Source organism: Xiphias gladius, chromosome 13 (genome assembly GCF_016859285.1).
Source record: "Xiphias gladius isolate SHS-SW01 ecotype Sanya breed wild chromosome 13, ASM1685928v1, whole genome shotgun sequence".
NCBI lineage: Eukaryota > Metazoa > Chordata > Actinopteri > Istiophoriformes > Xiphiidae > Xiphias > Xiphias gladius.
The window spans coordinates 13,445,537-13,472,604 of NC_053412.1; the positions used below are offsets into that span (position 1 = coordinate 13,445,537).

The 27,068-nt window shown below is 44.0% G+C and overlaps 1 protein-coding gene across 4 annotated transcripts in view; it reads left to right on the forward strand.

The window, feature by feature from the left end:
• The window catches only part of hecw2b (HECT, C2 and WW domain containing E3 ubiquitin protein ligase 2b), a 49,695-nt gene that overhangs the window by 16,229 nt on the left and 6,398 nt on the right, over positions 1-27,068 (forward strand). The window contains exons 2-28 of one of the 4 annotated variants that reach the window (XM_040142063.1): positions 26-1,377; positions 7,740-7,847; positions 7,969-8,063; positions 9,054-9,129; positions 9,214-9,383; positions 10,390-10,532; positions 12,463-12,563; positions 13,292-14,235; positions 14,343-14,487; positions 15,872-16,039; positions 18,445-18,546; positions 19,486-19,636; positions 19,846-19,949; positions 20,050-20,174; positions 20,505-20,690; positions 20,875-21,027; positions 21,211-21,313; positions 21,407-21,503; positions 21,611-21,694; positions 21,967-22,076; positions 23,867-23,987; positions 24,095-24,208; positions 24,906-25,058; positions 25,178-25,276; positions 25,506-25,635; positions 26,381-26,527; positions 26,742-26,856. In XM_040142063.1, the coding sequence (XP_039997997.1) occupies positions 975-1,377; positions 7,740-7,847; positions 7,969-8,063; positions 9,054-9,129; positions 9,214-9,383; positions 10,390-10,532; positions 12,463-12,563; positions 13,292-14,235; positions 14,343-14,487; positions 15,872-16,039; positions 18,445-18,546; positions 19,486-19,636; positions 19,846-19,949; positions 20,050-20,174; positions 20,505-20,690; positions 20,875-21,027; positions 21,211-21,313; positions 21,407-21,503; positions 21,611-21,694; positions 21,967-22,076; positions 23,867-23,987; positions 24,095-24,208; positions 24,906-25,058; positions 25,178-25,276; positions 25,506-25,635; positions 26,381-26,527; positions 26,742-26,856 (4,447 nt within the window). In that variant the 5' untranslated portion in view covers positions 26-974. The remainder of the gene's footprint in view (positions 1-25; positions 1,378-7,739; positions 7,848-7,968; positions 8,064-9,053; positions 9,130-9,213; positions 9,384-10,389; positions 10,533-12,462; positions 12,564-13,291; positions 14,236-14,342; positions 14,488-15,871; positions 16,040-18,444; positions 18,547-19,485; positions 19,637-19,845; positions 19,950-20,049; positions 20,175-20,504; positions 20,691-20,874; positions 21,028-21,210; positions 21,314-21,406; positions 21,504-21,610; positions 21,695-21,966; positions 22,077-23,866; positions 23,988-24,094; positions 24,209-24,905; positions 25,059-25,177; positions 25,277-25,505; positions 25,636-26,380; positions 26,528-26,741; positions 26,857-27,068) is intronic. The other 3 variants (XM_040142064.1, XM_040142065.1, XM_040142066.1) reach the window with 3 other exon arrangements.

Here is a 27,068-nt window from a genome sequence, read left to right on the forward strand (position 1 = left end):
CCCTCTCTCTCTCTCTCTCCCATAGGTCTCCAACCTTCCTCCACCCCGTCCTCCCTGTGGATTGTAGGATCGCCCTGTCATCACCCCCTCCACCCTGGACAGACGAATGGAAGATTTCCTGGATCGCCTTTCATCCCTCTTTCCTCGAATCTCTCTGCCCACATCCCACCTCCATCTCTTCCCCTTTTTTCGTAATGGATACCTGCATGATTTACAAAGTACTCTAGTGGCCACAAGCAAGGCATTGCTCTGCTGTTGACTCTTACGAGTTTGTCAAAATGGACAGGTGTTGCAGGGTACCAAGAGGGATAAATGAAACACAGCGACATTCACAGTGGAAACCTGATATAAACGACTGATCGAAGAATCAGAGAGAAGGTTCAACTCCTGTAAAAACTGCCTCATAACACCTTGAATGATGACTAGCAAAGCCTGGGAACGCTGAAGTGCCTTCCCCAAAGGAACGGCCAAAGAAATGTGCTGTGAGGAAACTAAAATCCAGACTGTTCTATCAGCTGTTTTTTAAAGCAGAGGTGCCTTGGACAGTGCACTGCTTCCACCATCACTCCAGTCTACCATCTGTATCTCCATCCCTCCATCATTTTCTCTTTTTTTCTTCATTTTGCCTTTCCAACCATTTAGTGATTCTTCAATTTAGTCTGGCGATGGCACCTATAAGCTAACTTCCTTCCCCCCTCCTTCTCTGTTTTCTTTCTTTGTACACCCCCCTGGCTTCCACCATTCGCCCCTCCCTTGCAACGGCCATCCTCCCACCTCGCCCCCGCCCCCCATCATCTTCCCCCTCTCCCTCCAACTTCTCTGCCCCTTCCTCTCCCCACCACTACCATCCTCATCACCACCACAATCCTCACTCCCAGCAGCACCAGCACCACCATCACCACCACAAGCTCTCCCCCTCTCCCCCTCACTTTTCACCCCCTTCCTTCTCCATTGCCTCCTACTCTGCGGTAGCCATGGCAATGGCTGCCACCACCTCCTCCTCTTCCTCCTCCCCGTCGTCCGCATCGTCGGCTAACAGCAGCGCCCGGGAGCACCTGCTGGCGGTGCGTCGGCGCACCCCGCACACTCGGCCATACACGATTGGGCCTGACAACCTCTGCAGCCTGTCGGTGCAGGGCACAGTCGGGGCCACCTCCGGGTCCTCCTCCTCCCCTATGTCGTCCGGGGTCCAGCCAGAAGCGGCGGGTCTGGGACTCCAGCGGGCCAATAGTGACACGGACCTGGTGACCTCAGACAGCCGCTCATCACTCACAGCGTCTATGTACCAGCTGACTCTAGGTCATGGTCATCTGGTCATTTCCTGGGACATCAAGGAGGAAGTGGATGCCACTGACTGGATCGGCCTGTACCACATCGGTGAGCAAACCCACAATCACCTCCCCCCATTGAAGTACAGTTTATCTATATCTATTCTATATAAATTTGAATATCTGCAATATCTAGGGCTGCAACTAACAGTTATTTTCATTATCAACTACTCTTTCAAATATATATGTATATATATTTATTTATTTAACATTTTTGCATATACACAAAGAGCAAACTTTCAGTAAGTAATCAATCTTCCACTTTTTGGTCAACTAATCGACCCTTCAGTAAGCCTCACCCCTCTTAGTTGCTGTTAAACTTTCTGTTCTAGAATGCCCCATATGCAGTTTATAGTAACAGCTGTGACAGATTTACCATTGAAATTCCAAGTAATTTTTGCAACAGTGGGTCCTTGATTTCAAACATTTTTAACTGGTGTCTGTTGTGGCTGTCGCTGGTAGATTTTATCAGCTTTTATCACTTAAACTCAGAGATTTGGTTGAAAACGCAGTGTCCAGCTTTTAATGTTTACAGCTGGCTCGTTTTGAAATGAGAAGCCTGTAAAGGGGTCTTGAAGCCACAAACAGTAGCTTCAGAAAGTATTCACACCCCATTTCCTTTTTGCACATTTTATTGTGTTGTAGATTGAACTTTAAATGGAAAAAATTGCCAATTTTGCCCATCAATCTACACTCAGTAACCAATAATGACAAATTGTTGTTTTTCTTTTTGCTAATGTAATAAAAATCAAAAAACTGAAATTACTTATTTACGAAAGTATTCAGCCAACACTGAACTTTAATTTTACCATCCATGTCTGATCGTCAGGCTTGATGTTTGGGAATGAAGATGCGACATTTTACTGTGCAATGTTACCTCAAACACAAATCAGCTTTTTCAGACCATTAATTTTACACAGCGCAGCCAGTTCTTGATAGGCATCCATTATGGTCTATTCTTGCTTGCTCATCATTATCATTCTTGTCGGTCTTCCTGCCTCCTGCCTGTCTCTCATTTCCGTGTTGTCTCTTCCTCAGTCCGTCTGCCTGCCTGTCTGTCCACACACCTACCCTCCTGTTTGTCTAGGGGTGTAATAAAAATTGCTGTAGGAAAGTAAGATGATAGCACTATTGAAGAGGCTGCGACTTGTAACTCATCTCCTCAAGGTTAGGGAATGACATCAGCCCCTGTGCTGTTACATTAACTGGCTAATGGATTATGTGCTTGTGTGCGTGTGCATGTGTGTGTGTGTGTGTGTGTGTGTGTGTGTGTGTGTGTGTGTGTGTGTGTGTGTGTGTGTGTGTGTGTGTGTGTGTTGGCAAGAAAGTGAGGGTGAGAAAATGGGAGTAGGTTATCCTGATAAAAAAGTGATGCTGACTCAGCATCAGTAGCATTTAAGAGCAGTATGTTGTTAAATATCTCATATTACAGTCTCTTCCCTCTCACATAGACACACGCACGCACGCACGCATAACTTGCGTAACTTATAAAAGTGCTGATGTACTTGTGAATGACAGAGGGTGTGAAGTGAAGAGCAACCTGTCTTTCCCAGAACACTGCAATAGAAATATGAACATCTTTGTGAATGTATGAAATTTAAAAAGAGATGCTATGGAGTTGCACTATGGGGAATGTAGGAGTCAGGATATCTTGGCCACTGCTTTACCCATTTTGAACATTATTTTTTAAGTAGAAGTTCTGTAATTAATGGCAGCACAATATTAAGTCACAAAAGTGGTCCTTTATGAGATCATCAATTTGAATAATATTAATTAGTCCATTTTCTTTAAGAAAATAGTAGAGCCATTCTCTGTCTTTGAACCAAAAGATTCTAATGTTAAAGATATTACCACTGTCACCTATTAAGTTAACTGGACAGGGGCACCAACTCTGGCTTCTAAATTACTATTAGAAAAAAAAAATACTATTATATATTATAAAATATGATATTTTCCCCCATCCCTGGATTCTTAATAAATCTATGACGGCTCTATGATGCTGGACATGCATTATAAGTAACTCTAAAAAATGATGCACTCATTTTTTAACTTTTTATCAATCATTAATTACTAACAAAAAACACATAACTATTTGATCTCTTTTGTTATATAATACATCTCAGAGGAGACGGCTGAAATAAAATATGAATGTGATGAGAAAAAAATGAAAGACTTTCCCCAGCTCTTCCAAAAAGTACTACATTAAAGTCTCAGCTTTAATTTGAGTAGGTTTACATCAATATAGAAGGAACTGTTTGGGAAGTATAGACCTTTAAACACATAGTGCCCTAATTGCAAGGGTTCAAAAGTAATTGGACACATGGCTAATATTAGATGATTTTTTTAAGCTCACACATGGCTCAGAGTTGACTGAGAGCTGAGAGCTGCCATTTAGATTGAGGTGGAATTGTCTGTCAATATGAGGAGTGAAGAGGTGACCACGGGAGTGATGAAGATATAATGAGGCTCAAAAAACAAAAACCTATCAGAGAGATATCAAAGGTTGTTGGTTTGCCAAAATCAGCAGTTGGGTTCGGTCTAAAAAAAGCAGGTGTGAACAATCTGGTAGACCGAGGAGCACAAGTCTGGTGGATGAGGAGAAAATCATTTGCATGGTGAAGAAAAACCCCTTTATGATTGCACAAGTCAAGATTGCTCTCCAGGATGTAGGCGTGCATGTTTCCTTGTCAACGATCAAGAGACGACTTCATGACCAGAACCTCAGAGGATCCACCGCAAGATGCGAACCCCTGGTGAACCTCAAAAACAGAGAGACCAGACTGCAGTTTTCAAAAACAAACGAAAAGAAACTTGTAGAGTTCTGGAACAAAGTTCTATGGATGAAACCAAAAATCAACCTCTACCAAAATGATCCAAAGAGGAAAGTGGAGAAAAAAAGGACAGATCATGACCCAAAACGAACTCTTCATCTGTCAAACATGGTGGTGGTTCTGTTAAGGCCTGGGCATGTATGGCTACCAATGGGACTGGCACACCGCATTTATTAATGATTTCACTGTTGACGGAAGCAACAGAATTAATGGACAGAAATATAGGAGCATTCTCAGATTCAGAATTCAGATTCAGTCAAATGCATCAAAACTCATTGGATGACATTTTAACCTTCAGCAGCACAGCGATCCCAAACATAAGGCCAAAACAACCGCAGAGCTTTTCAGGGTGGAGAGGTGGAGTATCCTCGACTGGCCGAGTCAGTCACCTGATATCGGTCTGCCTGAGCAGCATTCCACTCGGTGAAGACCAGACTAAAGGCAGAGAGACCCCACAACAACAAGAGCTGCAGGAGGCTGCAGTGAAGCTCTGGTAGACCATCACCAGGGAAGATACGAAGCGTCTGCTGATGTCTGTGGGTCCAAGACTTCAGCCAGTCAGTGACTGCAAAAGATTGTCCACAAAATATTAAATATGATGATTCGGTGACTTCATGTGTATCTGTCCAATTACTTTTGAACCCTTAAACTTTGGGCACAATGTGTTTAAAGGGCTATATCTCCCACACAGTTCTTTCAATATTGATGTAAACCAACTCAAGTAAAACCTGAGACTCTGCACTATAATGTAGTATCCACGATTTTAGTTCAAACTGAATGTGTTGAAGCTCAGAACCTAAGGAACAACTAATCTGCAACCGTCCAAATACTTATGGCTTGTTCTGTATGTGATAAGTGCACACAAGTAAGCAAATTTACACTATCTAAAAATATGTTTTGTTATTTTACCTTTTTATAGCATTGACACAAATATATTTCTTCCTCTGGCTTGTATTATTGGCATTTATAATGATATGGTAGTATGAGTTTAATGTGAGATGAAAGCCTGTCTCTGATATCAGCCTGTGTCTGCTGGGCTTGGTGGTGCCCTGTACTTCTCAGACATAGGTGTGAAAGAGCAGCTTTCAGCAGCCAGTGAAATACATACCATTTCACAAAGGCTAAGGTCATCTCAAACCAAAGGTTACCGATTGTGTGTGAGTGCCTGTGCACTCTCTCTCCGAGAGAGAGAGAGATAGAGAAAGCCGGTGAAAGGTGATCTCTCCATCCCTCCGACTTCTCAGCAGCTCCTCGGCAGTATTGATCCAGGCAGGGGGGGATTTCGGGGATTTTTCTCCCCAGGGGTGTGCACTGTTTCCAGCCTGGCTGTTGGCCATGCTCCCTGGAGCCGCCTGAGCTCCATAACCTACTGCTGCTGTCTGGCCTGTGTGTGCATATGGGTTCTTCTGTGTTTGTCGCACCTCTCAGACTGTAGTGTGTTTATGAGGTTTAGATGATTACAGGGTTATCAGGTAAGATAGGTTATCAGGTAAGACTATCTCAGCACATTATACAGTGCTGCTGTTGTATCGAGAGAGCTGTGTGTGTGTGTGTGTGTGTGTGTGTGTGTGTGTGTGAGAGGAATACCTATTTGCTGTCAACGAAAAAGGCTCAGGGTTTTATTGATGGTGACCTGGTGTCACAGAGAGCAAAGGGCGTACTGCTCATTGGGCTGCCTGTGCGTGCGTCGCTGACGGACATCAGAATTGATCCATTGGGACATGGACCATTTGTCATCCTTTACACAGGACGTGCACATAAATGCTTGCTCAACAGGCACAGACAGGGATGTGGTTTATGCCCCAAGGGCATAGTTTCCCTTAGGTGCCAGCAACCTCCATGGTGGTCTGACAGTGCAACATTGCTCCCTTACCTATCACGTAAATACCCCAAAAAGATCCAAGCCATGCAAACTGAGAACAAAATGAAGTAAAAACGCCTGGTGGTAGTTTGGCATCATGTAACAGGAATTCGAGGTCATTAGAGAGAAAGTGAAAAGGGGAGGCTGTATCTGTAGTGGTGGAAAGTAACTAGGTACTTTTACTCAAGTAATGTACTTAACTGCAGTTTGGACCCCTTTATGTAAAAACGGGGTTTTGTTAGGGCCTCTTGTCATGGTTCAGATGTCTATGAGTTGTTAGCAGCTCCACCGAAGAGACATTTCCCCCGTAAACCTCTCACATTGTTTCAATTAATAACTGTATGGCTCAAGAGGCCAAATCATCCAACATGTCACAAAGCAGCTAGATTAAAGTGCTAAAAAAAATGGATATAAATGTATCTATCATAACTTTGCTTTTTCCCCCTTCTTCTCCGATCAGTCATCTCACGATCCCTCACATTTATCTCGTGACTCTTTGGAGGGGCCCGAGCCCTCGGTGGGGAACCACGGGACTAAACTGAAGAACAGTGTATGGAGTAATTAATATTGGCTCCGCCTCAACAAACTACAACAGCAAAATCCTGCTTACACATTGATGGATCCGTACTAACAATCTAATAATGTTTTATCGAATAATATATCAGTCGAAGGGGACATTTTTCTGCAGGACCAGTCATTTTACTTTTGATATTTTAGGAACATTTAGGAATAAAGGATCCGATTATTTCGTCCAGCACCATTCATCAACTAAAGTTACTTTGCAGGTATTGTATATTGTATGAATAAAATATGATGCACTGTTTAATGCACAAAATTCCCCTGTCATTAAGTCATTTTAATATTTAACTTAGTCCTTAAAGTCTCATTTTATTAAAAAAAATGTAATTGTGAGAAAAGCTCAGCATCGTCTGTACCTCCTACATAAACAAAACTCTTTTGCAGTGTACATTTAATATCACTTTTGTTGGTTGTATTTTAAGTTTGTCGTTTATTTCCTGCTCGCTTCCGTTTGTCAGAAGGACAAGAAGTGACCGCAGGGTGTTGTCAACCTCAGCTCCAACAAGATTGGCACAGTACAGAGATTTTTTTTGTGTTCGCTGACCCCACACGTGTCCTCTGTGAGCTGTTGCCATCAGGAATATGTGTTAGATTGGCTGAGTGTGAAACAAACAAAAGGAGTTTGGTTTCGTGCCAGGAGTCAATAGACTTGTGAATATACAACTGAAAAAGAATAAACACTCTGAGCTGACGTTCCAAGAAAAGCATGAAATCAGTTTACAGGTGAACAGGCTGATTTTGGTACCAAACCCACTTCATAATTTTGATGCTTCTGTCTTGTATCTTTCCTCCCGCTCTTGACTTTAGTTAATCAGAACTATGTTTATCATACATTAACTTCCAACTCTTTGCATTCTGTTTACATAAATCCCCTCTTGAAGAGGTGCCCTTTACACGTCGCTTCCTCATTGAGAGAGTAGAGCAATAGCTGGCCGTCTGTATGTGACCTTGCTAAACGTCCTGTACCGTTAATTACGTTTTTACGTCTGCCCTGTGTGTAAATAGCTGTTAACAGCTTACAGCTGTTGCTTCATTTTCGGAAACATATGCGTAAAACCAAGTACGTGTTATTGAGACAGAAAGCAGGGGAACACAAAGGAGCAGCTTAAGAATGTAAGCGTGTTTGTGTGTGTTTCTTAGATGAGACGTGCGTGGCCAACGTCTGGGACTCCAAGAATCGCGGCGTGAACGGCACCCAGAGAGGACAGATCGTGTGGAGACTGGAGCCAGGACCCTACTTCATGGAGCGTGAGTGGACTACATGGGTCCTATGTTTGTGTTAATTACGTACTGCGTTGAAGTCTGAGAGAAAAAAAAAACCCTGATGATGTCATAGTGATGATTATCTGTATCTGTGTTCTCTCCACAGCGGAGACTAAGATCTGCTTTAAATACTATCATGGTGTAAGTGGAGCATTAAGAGCAACGACACCTTGTATCACGGTCAAGAACCCTGGAGTGTCGGTATGTATGTCTGCGTCTGTGTGTGTGTGTGTGTGCGTGCGTGCGTGTGTGTGTGTGTGTGTGTGTGTGTGTGTGTGTGCGTGTGTGTCTGTCCCATCTGCATCTCCTTGAGGTCCCTACAGTGACTTCTCCGCCTACACTCCTTCATCATCATTTCTTCTTTTTTTACCTACTCTTTTATTTAGTCTTTTTTCTCTTTTGCTCTCTGCTCTTATGAGACTGTCACATCCTTAATCCTGCCATCTGATTGGCTTTCACACGCCACTGATCACTTACCGTTCTAACTGGCCAAAAATTTGAATTGAGAACACAATGCTGTCCTTACAAAAATCAAGTTCCTCACAGCTTTTCACCGGTAACGATTAGGGTCTGTAAATTTAGATTTGCAGATGGCAGGGCTACTATAGTTAAGAGACTTTTTCATATAGTATATATGTATTTCCCGGCAATGGGTGACATTACAGAAATAATTATTTCCCCCCCCTGTAAGGGCACATGGGTTAACAGGAGGTGTAGTATAAGGCACTAGGCGTTGTAAAGCAACCTGATTGGATAGGGCTGACTAGGATATGTAACGCAGCTGCCTCAAATTGTCTTCTGTCCTAGATTCTATTTATTTCTTAAGCTATTTAAGTGACTTGCCAGTGTTTACTTAAAGGGGAACTACAGCAGTTTTACTCATCAAAGTGCTATTCCAGGTGTTGGGGAGTTGGGGAGGGAAGTGAATGGAGCGAGGTGGATGCCACTTTGCTCTCAGCAGCACAAACTGAGGTGAAGAGACATTTGCTCCAGTTGAGTCAGTAAAATGAAAAGCAGTCGGCTTTAATCAGAACTCTCCAACCACCATTCCTCTCCCTCTTTGATGTTTCCTCCTTTTAACTTTTCCTCAGAATCTTGTGTTTTTTCTCTAAGAGTGAAGTCAGTTCATGGGAATGGTAAGTGATCCACTCATGCTGCTCTCCTATTGTTTTTTTTTTTTTTTCCCATCAGGCGGGCAGTGAAGGCCAAGTGGATGAACAATCAGGGACAGAGCTCTGTAGGAAACTTGTCAGCTTCACCCTGTCAGGTGAGAGGACTGATTCAGTGGAATTGTCAAGTAGTGTTGGTCCAGTAAACACATGTGCTTACGAATGTGTGTTTTCCTCTCAAGACATCCGGGCGGTGGGCCTGAAGAAGGGCATGTTCTTCAACCCAGACCCTTACCTGAAGATGTCCATCCAGCCTGGGAAGAGGAGTGGCCTCCCCAAATTCACCCACCATGGCCAGGAGAGACGATCTTCCATCATAGCTAACACCACCAACCCTGTGTGGCACGGGGAGGTCAGCAAAAACAGACACAGGCCTACTGAAGTGCACACACCATTGTATCTGAAAAGGATCATGGTAATGCACAAATCAGTCTGGCGATGAAAGGGAAAATGAGTTTGGCAAGTTAGAGATGAAGAACATTGTTACACCAAGTCCGTTATTTTCTTATATTGCACTTGCACCACAACCATTAACCATTTTCCACAAGACAGTAGCTTGGATTTTAAAAAAAAGGTCATGAGTTTGTCAGTTTTGATACACAGATTCCCAGCATCAAGGAAACACTCCACTGCGATATATATATATATTTTTTTTAACTTCCTGTCCACCCTGGAAGTGGAAATGCGTCACGTTGTGTAGGCGGACATCTACCGCGTATGACCAACTTCTGCCTGTATTGTTACACTACACAGGATTTTCATATCAATGAAATGGAGGATCAGAAAGTTCTTGTGATCCAACCAAACCCTCTCCGCACTTGCCTGATGGAAGGCTTGTTTCATATTTATTCACTCTCTCAGTATAAAGGTCATATAACCAGTTGAATCACTCTATCCATGTAATACACAACAATTTTGGGCAAGTGTCAGCTGAGTATAGATTTAATCTATAATTTTAGAGGAAACTAGTTGAAGATAAAGCCCTTGGTAACTTTCCACCAAATTTCCCCTTTTTAATCCCATGTCTGTGATGGATGTGGTAGTAAGAACTCATCATAAATGTGCATATGTGTTCCCAACTTTAAGAAATCTATAGTAAGTTGTTGGATCTGATCGTATCAATGCTGTTGTGTGTTTTTTGTGTTTTTACTATTGCCAGCAATAGCGACCGCAAGTTAAGAGAAAAAAGCAGAATTGGAATGTAACAAAAAAGTGGATGTCATTGGAATTAAACATAAGGCCAATTTATTTCTAAATACACAATGTAAATAGAGAAATAGTAAATATAACAAAATTCCAGGGAACGTAAAACTACAGGTGAAAATTAAACTATAATTTTCCCATTTTTCTTCTGGTAGAAGTACACCTTTGTGGCTCTGTTGTCCGACGTGTTGGAGATCGAAGTAAAAGATAAGTTCGCCAAGAGCCGACCAATCATCAAGCGATTTCTGGGGCAGCTGATCATCCCTGTGCAGAGACTTCTGGAGGGGCCGGCAGCGGAGTGAGTCCACACACATACTTGCCAAGGTGTACGTCATTGAAAACAGTTTTAGACGTTTTAGAGAACTAGAGCAGCAGAGCACACCAGAGTCGCCCATGGAAGCTGAAGCTGTATTGAGAATGTGTTGGTGTTTATTATGTGTGTTTTTAAGAAGCTGTCGGACAGAAAGAGAGAACGTCTGAGGAACATGGACAGACATTTGACCTTTAGCACTTAACCACAGTGACTCAACGGAGTTCATTCAATACCAATCGATATTTCCCAATCAGCTCATTGTTCAGGCATTGATTAGATATTGATCTACAACAGAGGACATCATGTACTCCAGTTAATCATGATGTATAGTGTACATGCACAGTGTTTCCCATAGCTTGACAAATTCATAAACTAATGGAAAACTTTTAATATATTCATCTCTTTCTTTTGAATAAATGGCACTAGCTCTAACTGTCAATGTGACTGATGTTGACAGTTTTCAATTTAAGGCCATTCCTCTCCTTCACTGGGGTACGTGGAGCCTTAGTCAAACTAGATGTAAGCAAACCTGCTGGTCCGGACAACTTAGATCCTTATTTTTTTTAAAGGTTGCTGAAGCTCTCATTGCTTTTCCTCTCACATACATTTAATAATCTTACTGTTGTTACAAATGAGATTCCTAAGGCGTGGAAATCAGATTCTGTTACACTTCTTGTGATGCTTCCTCCTTAAATGGTTATAGGCCTATTACCAATCTGTCTGTGCCAGCTAAAATCCTTGAAACACTTGTGAGTAACCGGTTGAAAGAGTTTTTACATGCTAATGCTATTTTTTCTGAGTATCAGTCTGCATTTAGGAAGCAGCATATTACTGCTAGTGCTGCAGTGAAGGTTGTGAATGATATCATTTTAGCCTTGGACAAGAAGAGGAGCTGTGCAGCTTTTTTATTGATTTGTCTAAAACCTTTGTTACTGTGGATCATGCCATGCTAAAGCAAAGGCTGCATAATATAGATCTGTCTGACCAAGCAGTAGGCTGATTTACAATTATTTATCAAGTAGGACTGTAATGGACTCAGTGCACGCTCGCTTGTTGTCATTAATGGAGTGCCCCAAGGTTCTGTGCTTGGCATGCTTTTATTATCTCTTTATATGTACAATTTAGGTGTTAATGCACATGGAACTTATACTTATTGTAATGCTGATGATAAAGTTTTATTCACTGTTGCCCTTCACTCTCTTTCACAGAGGCACTCCATAAGCTACAGTCTGCGTTAAATATCTTACAGTCTCAGATCATTCAACTCAAGCTTTAGTTGAATGCAGCTAAAACCAAGTGAATGTTATTTTCTAATGCAAGAAAGAAAACCTTCATGCACTGTTGAAATAGTGACAAACTTAAGGGAAGAAAATAGATGTTACCTGTTTTCTGGGTATTTGGCTCAATGGCTGTCTAACTTTTAAGCGACATAAAACCTTGTGAGGAAATCAGGACTAAAGTTGGGATTTTATTTTTTTTAAAATCCTGTTTTTCTTTGGAAGCCAGGAAATGGCTGGTTGCTGTTACCTTCCAACCAGTTCTTGATTGCGGTGACTTGTTACACAAGAGTGCACCATCATGTCTTCATATGTTGGACTCTTATCACAGTGCGTTAAGATTTATCACCAGTTTAAAACCATTAACTCATCATTGTGCTCTGTACTCCAGAGTTGGCTGGCCATCTCTCTCGATGCGCATTTCAATCATTGGTATATTTTTACTTACAAGGCCATGCAACTGATATCTTTAAATCATAATCATCGATCACTAAACATATACCTGTATACCTAGTGGTGTTTGTAGTGTGTGTTTACATCGGGTGTGTGTGTGTTCTCTGATAACGTATCATATAGTATGAAATCCAGAGCTTCCGTTCGTCAGTAGGGACATAATGCATGTGTGCGTATGTATACAGCAATCAGCCAGTCAGCTACAGCCTGTGTCGCCGTCTCCCTACGGACCATGTAAGCGGGCATCTTCGGTTCAGAGTGGACATCACCTCCAACGGACATGAAGGTGCGTGTATGTTTTTGTGTGCGTCCACATTGTACTTTTTGTGGCCACAAGTGACAATTTTGAGATACCGAAAAATGCTCAAACCTAGTGTAGCAGCTAACTGGGGAAAAAGGGCTGGTATGAATACAGGAGAGAAAATGAGGGAAACGAGGAAAGGTTCCAGTGATTGGGAATGGGAAACAGGTGAGCAGGAGGAAAGTCCGAGGACATCTGGTGGGCGGTTGGAGAAATTATCTGGAAGCAGAGACAGATCGGCCAAAATAAATAGGGCTGAGACAGAACAGTCCTTGGTGACCAGCAGCTGGGCCTGCAGTAGCAGAGCATTTATCTCCCCATAAAACCATAACTTGTAATTTGTACATGTCTGTGGTGCATTGGTTAAACAAACAAGACATAATGTGTCACAATTAGGATTGGACTGAGCCAGGCTAGCTGTTTTTCCCCTGCTTCCAGTCTTTATGGCTTAGCATAAAGACTTTATGGCTTAGCATAAAGACTGCTTTCATATTTCTGCTTTCATATTTCCTATTTAGGGTACACTAGATGGTGGTATTTCTCTTCTCATCGAACTCAGCAAAAGAGAGAAAAAGCCTAGCATAAGCAACAAGTTGGAGGCAACTCTTTTGAAAAGTCATTTGGATCCTCTTTCTCTCATCCCCATTCTCAGTCTTCTTTAATCCCTCTGCTCTCCCCATCTCTCCTTCTTGTGCATTCACACCTTCCATCAGAAGCCTCCCCAGACGCAGTGGGAACCATCTTGGGTGGCGCTGTGAACGGTGACCCCGGCAGTCCCTCTGACGATGAAGACCTCCCTCACCCCTCCTCATCTTCCCGGGTCACATGTGGACCTTCTCCCACAGGCTCGGACGAGGGCTCCCTGGTAGTCAACGGTACTTGTTACTATGTGGATGATAGTGTGTGGCGGGAGCCTGGGCGGATGGGAGAGGGGGATCTGCTTCCTGTGGCTCTGGGTGGCCACACCCACCGGCAGGTGTCACTCAATGACTACTTGGATGCCATTGAGGCTCCCAGGAGCCCTGGGGACCAACCTCTGGCGGGTCCTTCTCCGAAACTCCGCTGCAGCTTCCCAACGGACACGCGGCTCAATGCCATGCTGCACATAGACTCGGATGAGGATGAGGAGACAGCGGGGCAGCACAGGGACCAATCACAGGAGACGATGACACAGCAGGGCACAGACTTAGCCTTATCAAGGACATCAGCTAGATCTGAGTCTCCACAGGGGAACGAGAGTTCAAAAGGGGAGCCGCAGAGGCAGAATGGATCAGGGACTGGGCCTGGAGCTGGGGCTACAGTTGAGGCAGGCCCTTCTTCTGGTGCTCAGCCTGTAGCTGAGTCTGCAGGGGCTGAAACTGGCGCTGGGGCTGCCGAAGGTGCAGCTGGAGTTCAAACGCCGGCAGGAGCATCAGCAGCTCCTGAGTCTGAAGCTGGGACGGGGGAGGCCGCTGGCGCATCAGCTGAGATGGCACATGTCACAGGTGAAACCTCCACGGCATCCTGCTCGTCTCTGGCGTCAGAGGCTGAGGCGGCTGCAGTCGCTGACCCGGTGGAGTCTGTGAGGGAATGTAGCTGTCGGGAGCAGAGCAACAGGACAGGTGCAAACCAGGAAGTAGCCTGCAATTCTGCACTTGGTCTACTTCCGCCCCTACAGGTCAGCAGCTGTAAGCAAGATGACTAAAATCTGGAGTACCACTAAATCTGCCATTAGATGACCCGCCTCTCCTCTCCTCTCCTCCCCTCTCCTCCCCTATATCTCAGGAGGTGGAGACAAGCAAAGAAGTGGCTCCAAAGGCAGAGGAGGAAGGGGCAGAGTCATCGAGCAGCGAGGCGAACGGGCCCGTAGCAGCAGCTGCGCCTGCCAGCAGCAACACAGCTGACCAAGGAGGAGGGACTTCAGAAGCTGGTAGGTGGTAAATGTTTTTGTTCCTGAGACGGGCAATAATATGTCTAAGCACTTACTGCCCTTCTGTAACAGTTCAATTTCATTTTTTCCATAGTAACTAATCGAAGGGTTTGGAAGAAAAGTGGCACAGCTGTGAAACTTGCGTCTTAAAATGTGGGACGAGGGAATGGAAATTTGTACAAATAGCCGCTGTCTGAAGTTACACGTCTGGGAAAAGCAGGGGTAAAATCTGCTGCGCTGTTTTTTATCAGACACACGCTTAGGGAGAGAGACGAGCCAGGTGCAGTGAATAACAGAGACTGACAGAGCGCGAATCCCCCGTGAACATACATCTGTTTTAATGGCATATACATATAGTATGTCTAATGTATACAATAGGTGTAATACATGAAATTGGCTTCTGATTGTACAATCACGTTGGACGTTCATCCTTTGAACATAACTCATGAAGACAAGGTACACAAGATATATCATGATTTTCTTTCATGTTCACTGTCGATCATTCTTTTCTTTCTTCATTTTGGCTGGCCCCACTCTTGCGGTCCAGTTTGAACTCCAACGATGAGCCGATCTTTTGAACGGCTCTCGGAAAGGAAAGGAGCCATAAGGTCCGACTCCCTTCAAAGGACAGTAATTCCCGTTCCGCTGGCGGGGGAGATGACTTTTATAGGTGGCGCTATGAAAGCAAGATTTTATGCACAAAACAAAGTTGACTCTCAGTCTCGACAGGCCCGGCAGGAGTGGAATTTTCCAGCATGACAATGATCCCAAATACTCTGACTCTGCAAAAATTGAAAAGCGAAAGGTGTGTCCCCCGACTTGAATCCAATAGATCACCTTCGGAGGATTTTGAAGTGGAAGGTAGAGCAGGAAAAGCCCTCCAGCAAAGAGCAGCTGAAAAGAATCATCTGTGAAGAACAGCAGAACATCTCTCCGCAGATTTGTGTTAGACTGGTATCGTCAGCGCAGCCAAGGATCGATCTGTCATCGCAAATTAAAGGCAGACTCACAAAATGTTAAACAAAATAAATAAAACTCACTCGCTGGCCTGTGTCCGTTGGCTCGTGTAGAGGCTGTCATTGTTGGTAAAGGTTCTGCTACCTAATATTGGTGAAAGGTCCCAATAACTGTGTCTGGCGTACAAACAGTTTGTATTATCTCAGTATTATGCAATTTTATTTCTTATTTTCTCTTGTGCAGTAACCTTGGACATTTTATTAAAATATGTTGATTATACAAAATTGGTTCATTGGCATTTATTTCTTGGAGACATTCCGAATTCTGCACCTAACCTCCAGGGCTGCCAATCATTTCAACCAGGAGTGTATCTGCCTCCTTGCTCCATTACGGTTAAAAGCACCTGAAGTCTTCTTGTTAATTACAGGGGCTCAAGCCAGTGGCGGGGACAGGCAGGAGGAGCAGGAAGAGGAGGAGGGAGGGGAGGTATGGAGGAGGAGGCGGTCCATGCAGTCCTCCTGCAACGTGGCCCAGAACCAGGAAGTGTGCAGGGCCAGAGAGAGTCAGAGTGGGACGATGGGGGAGAGAGAGACAGGTGAGATACAGAACGGAGATTTTAGCTCCCTTATTCCAGTAAACAAAACTGTAGGGAAAACAGAAGAAGAAAAAGACAATGTTATTGCTTTTTATGAGGGGACTGCTTATTTATTTATTTATTTATTTATTTATTATACAGCACCACACATTTGTGACACATTTTCACCTCACTTCACTTGAAGTCTCCTTAAAGGTTGTTACTGAGATAAAAATGAAGGTATCAATTATTTTATTAAATCTTCCAGTTTCCTGCTGCAGCATTTCTGGCCACTTCTCTTTACACTCCTGCTTGAAATGATTGGCAGCCCTGAATGTTAAGTACATCATTTACAATATCTTCAGAAATAAAGGCAAATGAAACAATTTTGGTATAATCAGAATATTTTAATAAAACGTCCAAAGTTACTGAACAACAACAACCACAAAAACAAAAATGCTTTGATATAGTGAAATAAAAAATACAAACATAAAATATAGGCTTGACACAATTATTGCCACTCTTTTGATGATTTTCAGTAAGTTCCTCAAAAAAAAGCTTAATTTTCAGTGTTCACATGACCGAAATTAACCAATGAATAATGGTTTTACTGCATAAAAAGGGGCTGATTGTTTCCAGTTTCTTTTTCACAATGGTGAAGACAAGAGCTGTCTGAGAGCAAAAGAAATGCTTTTATCAAAAAACATAACAATTCCGAAGTTTACAAGGCAATCACCAAAGATCCTGAAATCCCTGTTTCAACAGTTTGTAATGTTATCAAGAAGTTTCACAGTCATGAAACTGTTAAGACGCTGCCAGGATGTGGTGCTAAGAAGAAACTCAATGAGAGAAGTCTGTGAAGGTTGATGCGGATTGTGAAAAAAAAAAAAACCCACATAAGAAATCTAAAGGGCTGCAGGCTGACCTGGAGCAATCTGGAGCCGTGGTTTCAACCCGTACCGTACGTCGCACACGAAACCAAGCAGGGCTCCATGGGCGAAGGCCAAGGAGGACACCACGATGAAAGAAAAGCACAAAAGGCAAGAATAATGTTTGCAAACGCTTTCAAAGATAAGCCACAGTCTTCCTGGGACAATGTTCTATGCACAAAGGAAACCAAAGTAGAGCTCTTTGGGAAGTCAGTGCATCAGTTTGTTTATAGGCGACGAAATGAAACCCAAGGAAAAGACCACCCTACCTACAGTAAAACATAGTGGAGGTTCTATTGTGCTATGGGGCTGCTTTGCTGTCTCTGGTACTGGAGGCATTGAATGTATCAAAGGAAATGATGAAATCCGAAGATTACCAAGACATTTCAGTGCAAAATGTGTTACCCAGTGTCAGAAAACTAGGTTTGAGGCGAAAGGTTATTGGTATCAGCAACACAAAAGAATGGTTGAAAAGGAAAAAATGAACTGTTTTTTAAAGTGGCCATCAATGAGTCCTGACCTAAATCCCACTGAAAACCTTTGGAGAGAGCTGAAATCTGCCATTGCAAAAAGGACTCCTACGAACGGAAGAGCCTGAACACATGGCAATGGAAGAGTGGCACAAACTACATCTGTCTACCAGCAGACAGATGCAAGAAGCTTCCAGATGGCTACAAGAAACTTTTAGAGGCTGTTATTGTTGCCAAAGGTTCTGCAACCAAATATTAGTGAAGAATGCTGTGCCTGGGGTACATTTTGTGTTTGTATTTTTTCACTATTGTGCAAGTTTATTTGAATTTATTTTCTCCTGTTCAGTAACCTTGGACATTTTATTAAAATATTTTGATAAAAAATTGGTTCATTTGCATTTTTTTTGTGTGAATATTCTTAATTCTGTGCATGAAATTCGGGGGCTGCCAATAATTTCAACCGGGACTGTACCTCAGGCTGTGTTCACATCCAAGAGGAGCATATTAACTAAGACATTCACGGGCTATCTTGGCCAAACGGGTCATTTCCTGAGCTGTGAATAGTGTCTAACGCTGGCTTTTTCTAACCTCTATATGTTGCTTTGCTTTTCATCTATTCTCCTTTCTTGTGTCTATCGAGTCAGAATATGTATTATATTATGTTATGAATATATATTAGGGAGTACTAATGAAAGACTGGAGTATTATTCTGATTAGAACAGGTTTTCCGCAGCGGCCAAAAAGCTGCTGTTTTTTGTTTTTTTTTTTGTTTTAGTTTTTTCTTAAACTATTGACAGCTCTAGATAACAGCAGATAAAAGTGCTGAGGGAGATGAACCACCTGGAGGATCTGATCTTGTGCTTGGAAGATCCCCAGGTTCTGCTGCTTTGCTGATGGCAAAGAAGCTCCGTGGAAACACATCCGAGTCTTCGCCGCTCTTTCAGTGAAGCACGAATGTCTCATTGTCTTGATGGCCGCTTATCTGGAATGTGTCTCTGTGCTTCTGCATGTGTATGTGTGTACGCAGGTGCCACGGCTCAGGTGAATGGCCACCAGTCTGTTCGCTCCCTGCCATCTGTCCGCCACGACATTAGTCGTTACCAGAGAGTGGATGAGCCGCTGCCACCCAGTGAGTGTGTGTGTGTGTGTGTGACTGTGTGTGTGACCGTGTGTGTGTGCTGCAGTACATTAGTATTTAAAAGTCACCTATCCTATCTATGCTCTATATCGCACATTATCGTAAAATCTTTGAAAGCTTTATTTATTTAATTATTTATAACACACCATGATGTGATTGTAAGCAGGTGAAAAGGGTTTTTTTTTTTTGCCACTTTTCTTTGGGTTGACGTGGCAAAGTATTACTTGTAAAGGAACGGGGTCCTTCATGCCATGCAGCGCTGTGCAAAGGTTCCAGGCTCGCTAGACGCCAGGATTCGTATCCCCACGTGCAGCAGCGTCATGGGAGGCGTCTGATCGGTCCCAGATTCGTTTTTACGACAAGGCAACGTTTCCAAACACAAAAGCCAGGGTCATGAGTGAACGGTCTTCAACAAGCAAACAGAGTCCTGCAAACAGAGCCCGGATCTCAACATCATGGAGTCCGTCTGGGATTACATGAGGGACGAGACAGAAGACACTGAGACAGCTTAATCCATTTATTTTTCTAGTATTTTACATATTGTTCATATCGTAGTCGAAAGGTAAAGATCACTTTGCCAAACGGTGTATTTCAATGACAGTTGCGGTCCAGTCTTCCTTGGTTTCTGTGTGATTGCTTTCTTCCTAGCAGCTGAAAGTGTTTTAAAGAAATATTCATCATGTCTCATTCATTTATCAGGGATATTTCCCAGATACAATGGGAAAAAAAGAGCAGTCGACTGTTTACATTTTCCGTTTTCCTCCTCAACCTGGCCTCACTATTTTGTGTTCTTATTTTTGCCATTGTGTGTGTGTGTGTGTGTGTGTGTGTGTGTGTGTGTGTGTGTGTGTGTGTGTGTGTGTGTGTGTGTGTGTGTGTGTGTGTGTGTGTGTGTGTGTGTGTGTGTGTGTGTGTGTGTGTGAGAACCAGACTGGGAGGCTCGTATCGACAGCCATGGGCGGATCTTTTACGTGGACCACGTGAACAGAACCACAACTTGGCAGCGTCCCACCGCTCCCCCTGCCCCACAGACCCTCCAGAGGTCTGACTCCATACAACAGATGGAGCAGCTGAACCGCAGGTCAGAGCGCGAGCACGCACACACACACACACACACACACACACACACACACACACACACACACAAACACAAAGACATACTGTATGTTCAGCCTGAAACTGTACAAGTAGCAAAGTTAAAAGGTGTAGTTGAATTTTCCATTTTTCCGAATATTTTATTTTTTAATTTGTGACTACGGGACTTAATACACAAGACACGCACTTTTTCAGGTATCAGAGTATACGTAGGACAATAACCAATGACAGCAGGCCAGAGGACCAGCCAACCAATGAGCTGCTGGCGGACGAGACTGACATGCACCCCTCCATCCCAGGTAACCCCTCCCACTGCGTGCATTCTGGTCTGTGCCATAAAGCCTTGTCCTTCAACCTTGATTTGGGCGCTTTCTCTGACGTTGCATGTGTGTGTTTCAGAGCTGCGTAGGGAAAACAGCGTGGCTCAGTCCGGTTCCAGGTCTCGCCTCACCCTGCTACTTCAGTCCCCCAGCGCGAAGTTCCTCACTAGCCCTGACTTCTTCACTGTGCTGCATTCCAACCCTGTACGGACACTCGTTTTATTCTTCCTCCATCTTTCTCTCTCTTTTACCTCCTCATAGATCACACTGATAGGCCTTTTGTTCAAGCTCTATTGACCACAGACTTATGTAGGGGCTGTATGCAAATTGTTAAGAGGGAGTCCAAAAAAGGAGAGGGTTGTGTTTTTTCTTTTTTCTAGCTCCAGGTGGATGTGTCTCTTTTTTTTTTGTCTGTCTTTCCTTCTCCTCTGTTTTGCCTTTTTCCTCTCTGCCTTCTAATCTATTTCTATTTCTCCTTCTTCTCTTTCTTTTTTTTCTCTGCCCCCCCCCCCCCCGCCACCAACTCTCTCCCAGAGTGCCTACCGTATGTTCGCCACCAATACCTGTCTGAAGCATATGATCAGCAAGGTGCGTCGGGATGCGCACCATTTCGAGCGCTACCAGCACAACCGGGACCTGGTGGCCTTCCTCAACATGTTCGCCAACAAACAGCTGGAGCTGCCCCGGGGCTGGGAGATGAAGCATGACCACACCGGCAAGGTGGGGCAACACCCATACGTCAGTCAGGGTCTCAGAGTCTCATGTTCTAAAAACTTAAGGGGTTAAAGGGTTTTGGATTAAGTGGAATGTGTAACGAGGTGAATACAATTTTTTTTTAATGGGAAAATCGTATGAGAGACAAATTAATATTCAGGCAGTGTTTTTTTTGTGTGTGCGCACGCAGCCTTTCTTCGTGGACCATAACTGCCGCGCCACCACCTTCATCGACCCGCGGCTGCCTCTCCAGAGCTCTCGGCCCCCGAGCCTCCTGGCTCACCGCCAGCACTTGACCCGCCAACGCAGCCACAGTGCGGGGGAGGTCAGCTCACGGCGACTGGTAAGAGACACTCGCACGCGGGTGCTGCCCGGCGTGTGGCTGGCAGTCTCGCCCTGAGCAACTCGCAGCAGAATTTCTTGCCCGGGTGGACTCCACCACTACACTTTGCGGTAACTTCAAATAGCATTATAAGGCCAGTGAAACCCAAAAACTGTCCTCTGAGACCTCCTCCTGTCTCTGTAGGTAAGTGAAGACCCTCGTCATGCCGGCCCACCCGTCTTGCCGCGGCCTTCCAGTACCTTCACCTCTGTCAGCAGGGGGCAGTGCCAAGACATTGTGCCAGTGGGTCAGTATACAGCCAAGAACGCACACATACACAAACGCACACCCGACTCAGGGATTATAAAAACTGACCGGTTTGTGTCCACTCGTCTCCTAGCCTACAATGACAAGATTGTGGCGTTTCTTCGACAACCGAACATCTTTGAGATTTTGCAGGAGAGACAGCCTGACATCAGCCGGAACCATTCGCTCAGGTACGCACGCTTACGGAATGAGATCTGCGGTGTCTTTACGGAGCAGCTGATAGCTATAGGATGCGTTCGCCAGAATCATTCTCAGTTGAACGTTGCTGTGACTGCAGGGAGAAGGTGCAGCTGATCCGAACAGATGGAGTGTCAGGATTGGCCAGGCTGTCAGGAGATGCCGACCTCGTCATGCTGCTAAGGTGAGACTTCCTTCCTTCCTTCCTTCCTTCCTTCCTTCTGTTCCTCTGTGTTTCCATCCCCACCCCACGTTTGCTTCTTTCTTTCATTATAAGTGACTTTTTTCCTTTTTTAGCAATGCCATGTCTTTCTATTTTTTCAACTATCACTTTCCCTCTTTACTCCCTTGTTTCTTCCTCAGTGTCTTTCCTTACTTCCTTGCCCCTCAGCCTAAGTTAGTCTATTAAATTAATGCAGTTCGTTCAATCTACTTCTCTCTCTCTCTTCTCTGCAGTCTGTTTGAAGATGAAGTAATGTCTTACGTGCCTCCTCACGCCTTACTTCACCCCAGCTACTGTCAGTCACCCCGGGGATCCCCTGGCTCCTCCCCACAGAACTCACCCGGTAGGAGAGACAAGTCTCACACACCTACGATGCATGTGCTGAAAACTGGTATTGAGGGGGCCAACGCATTTTATTTCATAAAGACTATCGGGGGTGTTGGCATCCACCCCGCGGAAGTTGGAAAAACCCCAAATCAGACAGCGAGAGTTTCTCTCACAGAGTCACAGTTCTTGCGCTTCTGCCTTAAGTTCAGTAAGATAGACACAGTTGTAGTGGTGGAGGTGAAGAGAGCTGTCATCCGTGACTGCACAGGCGAAATTACTGTAATAAATCTAAATTACAGGTCGCCGATACGGCAGATACACCCCACATGGACAAATTATATCTGTCCAATCCACTAAGAACCTTCACTGTGTCCCAAAAAGGATCTTACACCAGATTCTGTAGGATTGACTAAGACAAAATCAGTGAGGTAAAAACCAACAGTTGTAGTAGTAGTGTCGCTAGAATGGAGCCATTCAGCTGCTTCGCTTTGCATAATATGTGCTATGTTTCCCTTATTACAAGAGAACAGGCACCAATGTGTTTAGCAAACGTCAAGCTACCTTGGCTGACACAGGTTGGGGGTTGCTGGATTGTGCACTTGCCCAAATCCAGTAGAGATCAGGCCGGAGCTCGTATAAACTCTTGGTACTGGAGCATCTAGGAGCAGCTTCCAAACAGTGGGGAAATTCGATACACTGAATGTGCTAGTTGTCAACAGTGTTGGGCAGGTTACCTGAAAGCCGTAACCGATTACTCATTGAAAAAGCAAAAGTAATACGTTACATTACTTGTTACCTTCGACACTCAGCTGTCAGCTCTGTCAAAGGTGCCTTTTCATAACTCCAGATCCTCCACATGTTGCATCCTTGTATTTAATACGCGTGGAAATAGAAAACTAGACGTTGCAGTTTGTCAAGCAGGCAGCCCTACAGTTGGCAGGGGTTTACTGGCCAGTCCCTCAGCTAGCTTAGCACGCAGCTCCCCACAATCCCCGGCCTCAGAAGCACCAGGGCTCACATTTCTCACCCCACCCCACCCCCAAAAGCGCTGACTCCTCCTGTTTTGATAGAGGCTGCCACCAACGCCTCGACCATATCCCAGACCAAGTCTGCCCCACGGAACACAGAGCGACCGAACCGACATCAGCCACTCCATCAACAGGACAGCGAACAAATGTCAAAGCAACAGAGTGTTACTGGCGTCGGTAAAGGCAGTGAAGCGATCGCATCGCTTTGTTTTCGGACCCCACCCTCCGAAACTCTTTCAGTGCCGAGTATCGCCCCTGGCATCCGCCCCACGCAGACCACATCGGCATGTGGAGAAATCCACTGACTTACGGGTCTAGCATGCCTGGTTGCGGTTGTTAAAGCTCCGACTGAGCAGTTGCTGCTGGGGAGATGAGTTTCGCAAATGGGCAATTCTGCCAGATGTTTTAACTTTAACTGATTCCTGTTCACTTCCTGTACCAATACTTCCTGTAAGTAACATTATAAAATAATTTAAAATTTGTGGAAAACACGAGTTAACAAAACATGTGGCACATGGGTCACATGGGAGAATTGAACCAATGATTCTTCTGTTATGGGAAAGGCAGTTAAATAGATAAATTCCCTAATCTGTTCCAGATCTCATTTAACTAGAAACAGATTAGGTGGGGAAAGTGGGAACAAGAAAGCAAATAAACTGCAACACTTAATCACAAGCTAAACCCTGGCTGGCGCAGACCATGACAGATTGCTGACATATGCCTGCACACTTGTTTTTTTCCTTCAGTGTCCCGTTCTGCTCTTTGTCTCTGCCCGTAGGTACCCAGAGAGCTAACGCCAGAGCTCCAGCACCCTACAAGAGAGACTTTGAGGCCAAACTGCGCAACTTCTACAGGAAACTTGAAACTAAAGGATACGGCCAAGGACCAGGCAAATTAAAGTAAATGCACAGTATATGTCTGAGGAGATCAACCTTTCTCTTCGGTTTCTTTGTATTTACATGTGCCTGCCTGTGTGTGTGTGTGTGTGTGTGTGTGTGTGTCACAGGTTGATCATCCGTCGTGACCATCTGCTGGAAGATGCCTTCAACCAGATCATGTGCTATTCCCGTAAAGACCTGCAGCGCAGCAAGCTCTACGTCAGCTTTGTTGGGGAGGAGGGGTGAGTGTGTGTGTGTGTGTGTGTGTGTGTGTGTGTATGTGTGTGTGAGGGCGGAGGGGAAGAAAAAAGCAGGAATCCCTCGACCCGTGTGTGCGAACTAATATCTACGGCTCATTTCCTGGACATTCTGGCTATCTTGATGCTTTAAACATTTTTTTTTTTTTTTTTTAGTCAAAACAACAATTCACGCGGCAGCTTTGAGGAATTCCGTTAGATGCTAAGGCTCATTCCCAAAACACCAACAGCTGACACCAGCTGCCATTACACACATGTCTTTAGACAATGCAGGGCACAGCGCATTGAAGTCAGGAGAAAAAAGTGATTGCTACTTATCTATACCGATAAATGAATTTATGTTGTTCAGTGAAACTGGTAATTTGGCCTTCCATAAGAATGGTAGTTTAACAAAACAATTACAAGCTGTGTTAATTACTGTATCATTAATCCACTCCATTAACTGAACGTCACATTTCACTTAATCTAGTTTGATAATGTAGCATTTGCAACTTCATTCATGTTGTAATGTTACAGGGTTGGAAAATATACAGCAAGCAAAGATTGGAATACCGTTTGTGTGTGTGTGTGTGTGTGTGTGTGTGTGTGTGTGTGTGTGTGTGTGTGTGTGTGTGTGTGTGTGTGTGTGTGTGTGTGTGTGTGTGTGTGTGTGTACGTGTACTTATGTGTGTGTGTGATGCAGATTGGACTACAGTGGGCCTTCCAGAGAGTTCTTCTTCTTGGTATCCAGGGAGCTGTTCAACCCTTATTATGGTCTGTTTGAATACTCCGCCAACGACACCTACACGGTCCAGATCAGCCCCATGTCCGCCTTCGTAGACAATCACCACGAATGGTGAGATTCACTGCGCGCCCGCACGCACCCACCGAGGCCACACCGTTGACGCCTGCGCACAGTATGTAAAAGTATATTATCCCGGTGAACCTTTACGTGTGCCAATGTGTCTGTTTCAGGTTTCGGTTCAGTGGTCGTATTCTGGGTCTGGCGCTAATCCATCAGTACCTGCTGGATGCCTTCTTCACCAGACCCTTCTACAAAGGCCTACTGCGCATGTACGTACAGTATGTGTAAACGATGCACAGATGAGTGGACATGCATTCACAACCTTATGTTTATAACCCATTTTAAAGTCATTTACAATATAACTGTATGTGACTATTCTTGCATATATTTTCTTCATTACCTCAGCTAGTGTGTAAGAAAAATGTGACTAGCTGTCGGATACACACTCAAATAAAACCTACAACGCAAGTATTTACACTCCGATTTCCCACCATGTAGTCCATGTGACCTGAGCGACCTGGAGTATCTGGATGAGGAGTTTCACCAGTCCCTTCAGTGGACAAAGGACAACGACATAGAGGACATGCTGGACCTCACTTTCACTGTCAATGAAGAGGTCTTCGGACAGGTCAGGCTCTGAGTGTATTACCGAAAAAATTAACAGAGAGAGACGGAGAAAGGAACGAGATTGTGCCATTTAAAAAAAACAAAACATAAAGAGTCTCGTCTAAATGGTTGACTTTTTCAAAACATCATGGTGAAAGACATACAAGCTTAATGGATATGTGCAGGGGAAGAAGGAAACCAATGGGCTCGCAAAATCCTGCCCAGAGCAAAAAATGACATTTACGAAGAAATACTAACCCGAAATCCTACACACTCATACATATGTTAGAAATAGTGTCACGTTGAATAGTTAATAAATAAAATTTCCTGAAAAGCAGAGCAGATGGCTGGTAGGTAGCTGGATTGGTTACTGTTCTCATAAACCTCTGCTGAATTCAGATTCTTTTTATTAATTGTGGGGGATCAGTGAACAAACGTTCCTCAATGTTCCAACTGTTTTCATGAACCTTTCACAAATATTTTCAGTGTGGATTTTTCAAGGAAGATTTTTAATTCAGAAATGCTACCATTTTTTGACAAAGACACAAAGATAATTTCAAGATCATTTATAAATGTTTGCATTGAGTCTTTAGTATATTTCTTGTTTTCATTTGAAAACCTTATAAAGCTCGTCTTTTTGATACGTTTATTCAGCTGAAACCTTTCAAAGATTTACACCAATTCTTAATTTACATTTATTGTATTTCTTTCAGAGGAACAGATACATTCCGTTTTTTGTGTGCGCGTGTGTGTGTGTGTTCCCATAGATAACAGAAAGAGAGCTGAAGCCCGGCGGAGCCAACATCCCCGTTTCAGAGAAGAACAAGAAGGAATACATTGAGCGGATGGTGAAGTGGAGAATAGAGCGAGGAGTGGTGCAGCAGACTGAGAGCCTTGTAAGAGGCTTCTACGAGGTGTGACATAACTCTAATGGAACTGTCACATGTGAAATGTGACACAAGTTTTTCTTAAGTCCCTGACACTTTGACATCTGTAGGCTTTTTCCAAATGATTCCAGTTGAATTTCTTTTTTAAAAATGTACGGTAGAAAATATGGCACTCAATTATAATAAATATATACATTCTAATGTGTGTGTGTGTGTGTGTGTGTGTGTGTGTGTTACCCAGGTGGTGGATGCCAGGTTAGTGTCGGTGTTTGACGCCAGGGAGCTGGAGCTGGTGATTGCCGGCACTGCTGAGATTGATTTATCAGACTGGAGGAACAATACAGAGTACAGAGGAGGTATGGAAGAAATTAAATTGATTTTAAACCTTCCATCAGGTTTTATTTTGTTCACGGTAGTTACTACAATAATAAAGAGGAAGAAGCGAAAAGCTCCCCTCATGCAAACTCAATACTTTTTTTGTCCCTCTTCTTTACTATCCCATCAAACTGGCCCTTGTGGCACCCGGGGGCCCCCACCATGCCACACTGGTGTAGTTCCACATGGGGAA